General features: G+C 38.6%; 1 protein-coding gene across 1 annotated transcript; it reads left to right on the top strand.

Moving 5' to 3' along the window:
• Positions 1-3,255: 3,255 nt before the first annotated feature.
• LOC147616038 (uncharacterized) lies at positions 3,256-6,302 on the top strand. The gene is made up of 3 exons (XM_086778687.1): positions 3,256-3,674; positions 5,111-5,208; positions 5,337-6,302. Exons 1-3 carry the CDS (start codon positions 3,486-3,488, stop codon positions 5,992-5,994), a joined length of 945 nt encoding a protein of 314 aa, XP_086634813.1. The 5' UTR covers positions 3,256-3,485; the 3' UTR covers positions 5,995-6,302.
• Positions 6,303-8,528: the final 2,226 nt, after the last annotated feature.

The raw sequence follows: 8,528 nt of genomic DNA, 5'->3' as shown, positions 1-8,528 counted from the left end.
AGAGAGAGAGAGAGAGAGAGAGAGATTCCTATTAAAAGGCACCACAAGACTAGGACTTTGGCTATAATAATATGTTAAAATTGCCCCCTAAATGATACTTGGTCACCTAAGTTCACTAACGTATGGTAATAGTATTGTACCTTATAGGGTTGCTAAATCCTATCGTACATTTTCTTGAATTTATAAGAGGTGATGATGAGTAATGGAAAATAACCCATGGCTACTACAAGTGTGTTTCAATAACCGAAATCAAGTATTATAAAAATATCTTTGAGATGTTTCTCTAAGGAACTAAAAATATTTGACCAATGCAATCTCTATCAAGTATTAAAAAAAATTCTTTGAGATGTTTCTCTAAGGAATTGACCAATGCAAATTGCTTTTTATTGTTTTTGATATTGTGCCCTACGATTTAAAAAATTGGAAGGATCACCTAAAAAGACCATCATTTTTATACAACATGGTTTGAAAAAGAAAAACATTGCATGCTAGTGAAGCACTTCAAATTGCCTTCACCTATGAAAATTGTATCCATGACCCTTAGTCTCTCTATCACATTGGAGAATGATAGGAAAGAGGTATCTCGTTTAATATGATATTATTTGTGTTATTCTTAGTTTTACATGGTGTTGTTTACCCAAGTAGGACCCATATGATCCATTGTATTTCTTTTGGCAATTATTAGAGAGAGAGAGAGAGAGAGAGAGAGAGAGAGAGAGAGAGAGAGAGAGAGGGGGGGGGGGGGACCTCCAAAAGGTACATTGTTGAATGGGAAACATCATCATATTAGCCCAAGTTAGGTGCACATAATCCATTTTTGACCACCTTTCCTTACCAAATGTCCAAGCTTGTGGGCAAAGGAGGAGGAAGAAATCATTAGGCAACAAGAAATTGATTTGTACATGTGCTCCCATCACTTATTTTACGATTAACAAGAAATATTTGGTTATGTATACCCCCTAATGCATGATATACATAAACATTATTACTCGAGGCATTAACTATTTGAATTCAATATTTAAGGTGCCAAATCTCTTGATAATTACACTTGAAGGCATTAAGAATTTGAAATTTATCATAGTAGTAGATAGTGTAAAGGCCATTTAACTTGATAAATGACTCTCTCTTACAATCTTCACATGTTATTTCAATAGAATTCTAGGAAAGGTAAAAATGGTAGAGAGTCTACCTCAATGTATTTTAGATTAAAATCATAATGCTAAAAAGAATAAAGAATGTGAATCTTTTTTAATTAAAACATTTTATGGCAGCACTCAATCTTAAAAGAGATTCTTCCCTTTTCTTAAAGTGCAAATAAACTTTTAGAAAGAGAACTTTGCATAGTACAAATTTACCATGTTATAAATCTTGAGCTATTACCATGATTGAGATATATCAGCATTAGTATATGAAGAGGGACAATCAAGTTGTAGATTCCACAAATAATGACACCAAAGTTTGACTCAACTCCAACATGTGAATACTTAATACTTCTCACGTAGAAGGATAAATATGTAAGAAAATTATGAAAAGATAAAAAAGTCCGATGAATTGTGACTATGCACTAGATGTGGTGATTGAAATAAGAGGACACTCAAGGTTAAGTTACAAATAAAATTTTGATTAGACCAAATCTAAATCTTTATGTTTGATTTATGGATGTGCTCATAGGTCATTCTCTAACATGTTTATATGTTGGTAAGGTCATCCACAAGGCTTAGTACAAGTCTTTAGAGAATGTCATGGACATGTAGAGATATTTGCATGGTCCCACAAAGAAGCATGCATGCATACTTACATGCATATGCATATGGGTGCATATACATATGTAGAGTGAGAAAAGGTGCATCTAGTTGCTCCGTACTAGCAAAACAAACACACAAATGTGTATGCATGCATGCATACTTACATACATATGCATATGGATTCATATACATATGTGCATACACATGTAGAGAGAGAAAGAGAGTGCATCTACTTGTTCTATACTAACAACATTTAAATCCCTTTATACATGTAGAGAGAGAAAGAGTGTGCATCTAGTTGTTCTATACTAACAACATTTAAATCCCTTTATACATTCTAAACGAAATAAAAAATGAAATGTTGGTCCTTGTAGTAGGAATGGGTAGTTGGTTATGCATGTAGCTTAAATGCACAAGGTTTGTTACATCTTTTTTTGGTTGCTATGCATGCAAGTAGGATAAATTCATGAAGTAGGAAAGAGTAGGAGGTGATAAGGACAAGTGGAAGGTAAGCCTTGATTGTGTGCTTATTTGTGAGAGTTATGTATAAAGGGTTATGCTAGTTTTATTAGCTTATGTATAAAGAGTTACTTTAGCTTTATCGGGTTATGTATAAAGAACCTAGGATGGAAAAAGTGTATAAAGAGTTACATTAGTTTTATAGGGTTATGTATAAAGAACCTAGGATGAAAAAAGTGACAAAGAGAGAGAGAGAGAGAGAGAAATACGACATTGCATGACATAACGAAGGTGTGGCAATCATTCATATCCGCATAAGTTCAATGTTAGTGTTGCACGATCCAATTCATGGTGGATAACAAGTTGTGATTTGTTAATGCAAGTGGTGTGTGTATGTGAGATAGAGCCAATGGTATTCTAGGGGGTTTGGTGGGTCCCACAAGTTTAAAGTGTAACATCTTCATATGTTTTTCAAGAGGGGAAGAAGGGAGATGAGCCCCTAATATCATGTCTTAGGCATGTTACATGTTTGTTTTGCTCGTGCTTATAATTTGCGTCATGTTTTTGTATAATATGCCTAAGGATGGGCACTACTTCTAATGAATGGGGTACAAATTAGGAATCTTTTGTAATTAATAAAAGGTTTCCTTGTCAATGGAGCAACATCTTGAAGGCTTGATGTCACCCTTCCTTCCTAGGTATCCTTCCTAGGTAGTAAGGACTCGCAATACCTTGGGGTGTGTAGTTGTGAACCAACCCTTGCACTGATTCCATATATGTGGTCAAGGGGGCAAACTCTCATCAAGATGGATGGGCAATCTTGTTGGTTGTCGGCCCACGAGAACCGAGAGGGCCATGTGTGTGAATGCCCACCATCAAGTAGTGGGGGCCTAATGGGAGATCTTTTCAATGATGAATTGATTTTGCTATAGGAAAGCCTAATTAATACTAAACAAGTGAAGGCTGAGTCAGCAAGCCACATCAGTGATTAGTGATTGGAACTCAAACAAAGTAAAAATTGACATCATGGTTTGCCTCTCTCTCTCTCTCTTCCTACATTCCAAATCTATGCAAGTGTGCCTTATTCTATACTCACAACTTGCAAGATCCAACCTGCCTAAGAGCTTCCATGGTTTCTATTTTTGGCATTCATTGGTGTCTTCCAAATGCATAATGGCTTTTTGGAGAGCTGCAGAGCCCCATGGGTAGTACGTATTCTTCACTGTTTCTGATGATACCCTCTTCAGACGAATATAGATTAGGGTTTTGAGCAGAGCTGCCATGGCCAACAACCAGCCGTCCAGCATCATGAGCGCCAGCATGAACATGGCCATCACCATCTTCGGGTTCGTCCTGAGCGCCCTTTTCATCATGGTCATCTGCTGTCGCCTCCTCTGCTCGCGCTTCCGACAGCCCAGCAACCCCCTTGACATGTTTCAAACCGACAGAAGGACTATGGGAAGCTTCTCTGTAAGTCTCTCTCTCCATGATCCCTTGATTGAAGAGCCGCTTCTGTGCTTTTTAGTGTTTGATTAGCACTAGGATTTAGTGCTAATCTATGTAGCAGTAGGGTTTAGTTTAGTACTGATTTATCCTATGCAGCATTAGATTTTTACTTATTTTACACATTTTGATTTATCCTATGTAGCATCAGGTTTTGATTTCCCCTCCTTTTTACTCACACACACACACACATACGTCATCATGCGTGCATACAGACATATGTCCAAGGCTTCTTTGCAGTCTTACATTACACCCATATGTCCAAGTCTTACATCACACACATGAATATCCAAGGTATATATACATACATATTCAAGGCTTCTTTTCAGCCTTAAATGCGTACATACATCAGCCACGTATGCATGCGTGCATGCATACATCAACACATATGTAAGGCTTCTGTGCAGCCTTACATACAAGGCTATATGCATCCATGTTGCATTTACTGGGGTTTTTCATTATTTGTGCTTATAAGTAGTAGATTTTTACTGGGACACATCTGCAATGCCATCACACAACATGCATCCACACCAATGCCCATGTACTCATTCATATTGGATTAGAGGATCTACACGGTAAACTTCAAAGATTGGATTAAGTCAAAAAATAAGGGCTTTGTCAATTTGTTTGAGGCCTTATTGTTTGAAATGTGCCAAGCTTTTGTCATTTTTGTTTAAGGTCTCGAGGGTAAGGATTTCAACCTGTGCCTTTATGCAGTAAGATGTATCAAATCTGGGTGTTTTGGATTTAGTTATACAAAACAAGTGCTTTGGGAAAACCTTAAAGGGTTCTGCTTTATGGTTTATCCTCAGCCTCATGCACCAATATTGATAATAAGTATTAAATGAGCACTGAGATCTGTGTTGGTTTAGAAGCTTCAGTTCTGGTGGAAGAGAGCAAGGGGCAAGATTTAATGTCTCATAGGATCTATAAAGGCAAGACACCTTCAACTGCAAGGGTCAAGCTTTAATGTCTCATAGGATCAGTAAAGGCAAGACACCTTCAACAGCAAGCTTGGTCTTAGGATAATACTACCCGACCTTGTCACCTTATGATACATCAAGAAGAGCTGTGCACAGCCTTGTTGTAACAGTTGTGTTGTGCCTTTAGCAAGCTCATGCTCACGTTACCTCTATCAAGCTGATCATGCCTTGCCTGCAGCCCTGGCTATCTGCAGTGTTGGAATGTAACTTACCCTTCTACACGGCATGAAGACATGGCATCAGGAACCATTCTCATTGTCTTTTTTTGCCCTTTTTGGGAGATTGCCATTTTAATTGCATTTTGACAGCTATGACCATAGAAACTACACTTTGCTTGCAGTTTTTGCATGCTGTTCTTGGTTTCAATGACAAGATATTACATGAGGTGCTAAGCTGGGATTTGTACTTGGATTAATGTAGATTGAACCGAGCCTGCAAGGTTTGGAGCGATCTGTTGTGACCTGCTTTCCAACCATAAAATACAACCAGCAAATATTCACCTCTAGTGAGGACAACTTGTAAGGTTCATGTCTTTTGTGTCAGCTATCATGCTGTATCAGTGGATGGCATGCATTCGTTTGGTAGCAGCAGTTGTTCTTCTCCTCTTAACCCATTATTTGGACATATCTGATTGTGGTTTGAAAAGGTGCACAATTTGCCTCGGTGACTACAAGGAGAAAGAAGTTTTGCGAATTCTACCAAGATGTGGCCATGCCTTTCATGTTACTTGCATCGATGTGTGGCTGCGGCAACACTATACATGTCCTGTCTGTCGGATTTCCCTGCGAATCTTTTCTGAGTGGAGGCAGATTTCAGGTCCTCTCATCAGTCTTTTAGCTAAGCCAAGGTTTGTTCCAGGGGCTCTTCCTGATCATCTGTTTGAGCAGCCCAAGAACTTTCGAAGTGTACCAGTGGGCCTTCCAACTACGCTTTCCAAGGAAAGCTTAGGTTGGCCTGTGATTGTGGGAGACGGGATAGATCTCGAAATAGGAGAGTCATCAAGCTCAAGACGTCATGAGTCACTAGGGCACGTTGATGGTGAGCTGGAATCTGGAGATATGCAGCAGCTTCTGGAGCCCAGGTTGAATTTGGCGTCTGATTCTGCGTCACATCATGAAACACTTGTTCTACCAGGTAACACACCAGCCACAGACAGTATGGCATTGTGTAGGAATGGGTGTATGCCTGTTGCACCGAGGGAGGAAAAAAAATCAGAAGTTGACACATCAGCAGTCAGAAGCCAAGCAGGTGGTCCGTCTTCTGCTCAGATCTGTTCTAATGATGAGAAAAGGAGCATCACTTAGTAGCATTATGAGCTATTAACCAGACTGTGTAATGAAAGTAAACTGTGATTTGAATTGTGCCTTCCTCATGGGCAATTGTGGAGAGGAAACAGGCTTGCACCAAAGTTTCTTTGCTCTCTTCATTCCTGCACTGACAATGTTTTGTAGCCGTTGTGCAAACATTGTGGGAACACGTCGAGGCACGCTCAAGACCTAGCATGTACCATATATTCATTTGTTTGATTTCAGGATACCGTTCATTTGTGTGAAGCACTAGGCCTGTCAAGACCCCAGAAAAGGTCATTATAAAGATTAGAGCATTGTGACTACCGTGCGTCTGCGCTTGCAGTCCCTAGAGATGTCTCTGGTTATTCCTTAGAAATCTATTTGCACAGTGCCAACAATCTGACAGAGGATGTGGTTAACAGTTGAATCTCACAAAATATTTGTAAAATTTGTTAATTATCCAAGTTTGATTGCTTAAATTATTTTCTTTTGGTGGATAGTGATGCAATTGAATCTGGTTCTGAGGATGTGATTGGCATAGTGCTTATAGAAGAAATAAACAATGAAACCAAACCACGAGGTAAAGAACATTTTTGTGTGTGTGTGTGTGTGTGTGTGTGTGTGTGTGTGTGTGTGTGTGGCTTTCAATGTCTTGATGAATGTGGCTCTCGTGCTATCAGCTTATCTATGAAGATAACTTTTTGAGCCAACACCATATGGTGCAGAAGCTTTGCAACAAACTTAAGAACCTAGTCTCTCAAAAAGGAGGGTAGGCAAGGTATGTAAAATAAAAATAGGGAGCCACAAAAATGCAAATCAGGTGTGCACGTAAGAGCCTATCAAAGTGTCTATGGTACTTTGATACATTGGATGGAAGAGAACTTAAGAATGTACAAGGGTTGAATGGGAGAATCTACACCATCTTCTTAGGGCATTCAATTATCTCATTGGGCATACTCATGAAAGGTGGATTCATCCGAACTTAGACCAGAAATAAAAATTCAACATTATCACCACTGTAGAAGTCTTTTCACAGCCATGAAAATTGTCATAAGGAGTGAGATAAAGGTGATGGACATTTGTAAACCATATTTCTCCTTTGTCTCATTATCAACTCAAATCCACCCAATGTGTTAGAAATTAGGTTATGAGATTGCAATGCTGATGATGGTTAAATCACTTAGATTGAAGAGCATAAACAATCTCATACATAAACATGCATAATGATAGTGTAATAAGTGAATAGATGTACCAAGCATATGAGAGACATCATAAATACAATTAATACTATGATTACCTTAATGCAAGAGAAGAAAGCCTTTTGCCCAAAAAGGAACCACCAAGTATATTGCCAACAAATAGTAAGTTGCAGTAAGCAAGTACAAAGTCCTCTCTCATGTACACAAGGAGTGTAGAGACCTCTATTATATAGCTATCCTAGAGGTAAGCGCTTAAGCTCCCTAGGATGCCTCGACCTTCCTTTGATTGTCTCACCATACCCACCATAAAGTGACTCCACAATCAAGGGTGTTACTTGCCATGCTTACTCTAGTTAACCATAGTAATTTAAGACCTTATGACTTTAGAACTTCTATCTCTAAGGTTCACATAGCATTTATCCACTAAGGACTACTACAAATGGATGCTAGATTACTAAAATCTTAACACCCTCTCTTGATCTACATCCATATTACACAAGGTGTGTAGTAAAGAGGGTTACAATGAGTGTCACACAAACTCTAAAAATATAAGTAGTACAAAGCTTTAAAAAAGTATATCAATGGTCACATTGGTCTCATGATGACTGCTCTCAAATTGCTTGTCTACTTTCTTCTTATTCTTTTCATCTCGCTTCTTCTTGAAACAAACCTTGGCTTCATATTCCTTATTCTTACAGTAGTAGCAAGTCTTAAGAAACTTCTTCTTCTTTTTCTCATCCATGATCAGAGTTGATTCCACTTGAACCTGTGAGGTGGATTCCTTAGAAGTCTTCTTGGCTTCTTCATGGATCAAAGATGAGACAACTGATGCCAAGGTCATGTTAGTTTGGTTGGCAAGAGCAGACACACATTGCTCATAGGCATCAGGCATACTAGCAAGTAATATACAAGCTGCTTCCTCTTCATCAATGGTAACCCCAGCTCTACTAAGCTGATCTATTAGACTCCTGACATTGTTAACGTGATTAGCTACTATCTCCTTGTCATCCATTTCATGCCTATATAGCTTCTTTCGAAGAAACATCCTTGTTGTAGCCACACTGCTTCATTATATATTACTCTCACAACTCTCCAATTTGCATGTGCCTCATCTGCCATAAAGCCATAGAAGTCCTTTTGTATACATCTTGAATACATAACATCTTTCGTCTGGAAACCCTTATCCTAGGAATTGGCTTCCATGGAGAAAAGGATACCTTGACCTCTTCTTTAGTGCCAATAGGCTATCATAGCCTTCTCCCATTGGCATCTTTAATTTCTTCTCTTTTGCAACTATTCTCCTGAACCTTGGGATGGAAACGAGTATATTTTCATGAAACAATAAAAGAT

The sequence above is a fragment of the Cibotium barometz genome, chromosome 39 (genome assembly GCF_041138505.1).
Source record: "Cibotium barometz isolate CiBa-2024 chromosome 39, ASM4113850v1, whole genome shotgun sequence".
Classification (NCBI taxonomy): domain Eukaryota; kingdom Viridiplantae; phylum Streptophyta; class Polypodiopsida; order Cyatheales; family Cibotiaceae; genus Cibotium; species Cibotium barometz.
This window is presented reverse-complemented; position numbering and strand designations above follow the sequence as displayed.

Excerpts from the sequence above, each read along its gene's own strand:
- LOC147616038 (XM_086778687.1), top strand. The coding sequence starts at position 3,486 with ATGGCCAACAACCAGCCGTCCAGCATCATGAGCGCCAGCATGAACATG. Across the intron at positions 3,675-5,110 it reads GGACTATGGGAAGCTTCTCT|ATTGAACCGAGCCTGCAAGG; the intron begins GTAAGTCTCTCT and ends GGATTAATGTAG. Across the intron at positions 5,209-5,336 it reads ACCTCTAGTGAGGACAACTT|GTGCACAATTTGCCTCGGTG; the intron begins GTAAGGTTCATG and ends TGGTTTGAAAAG.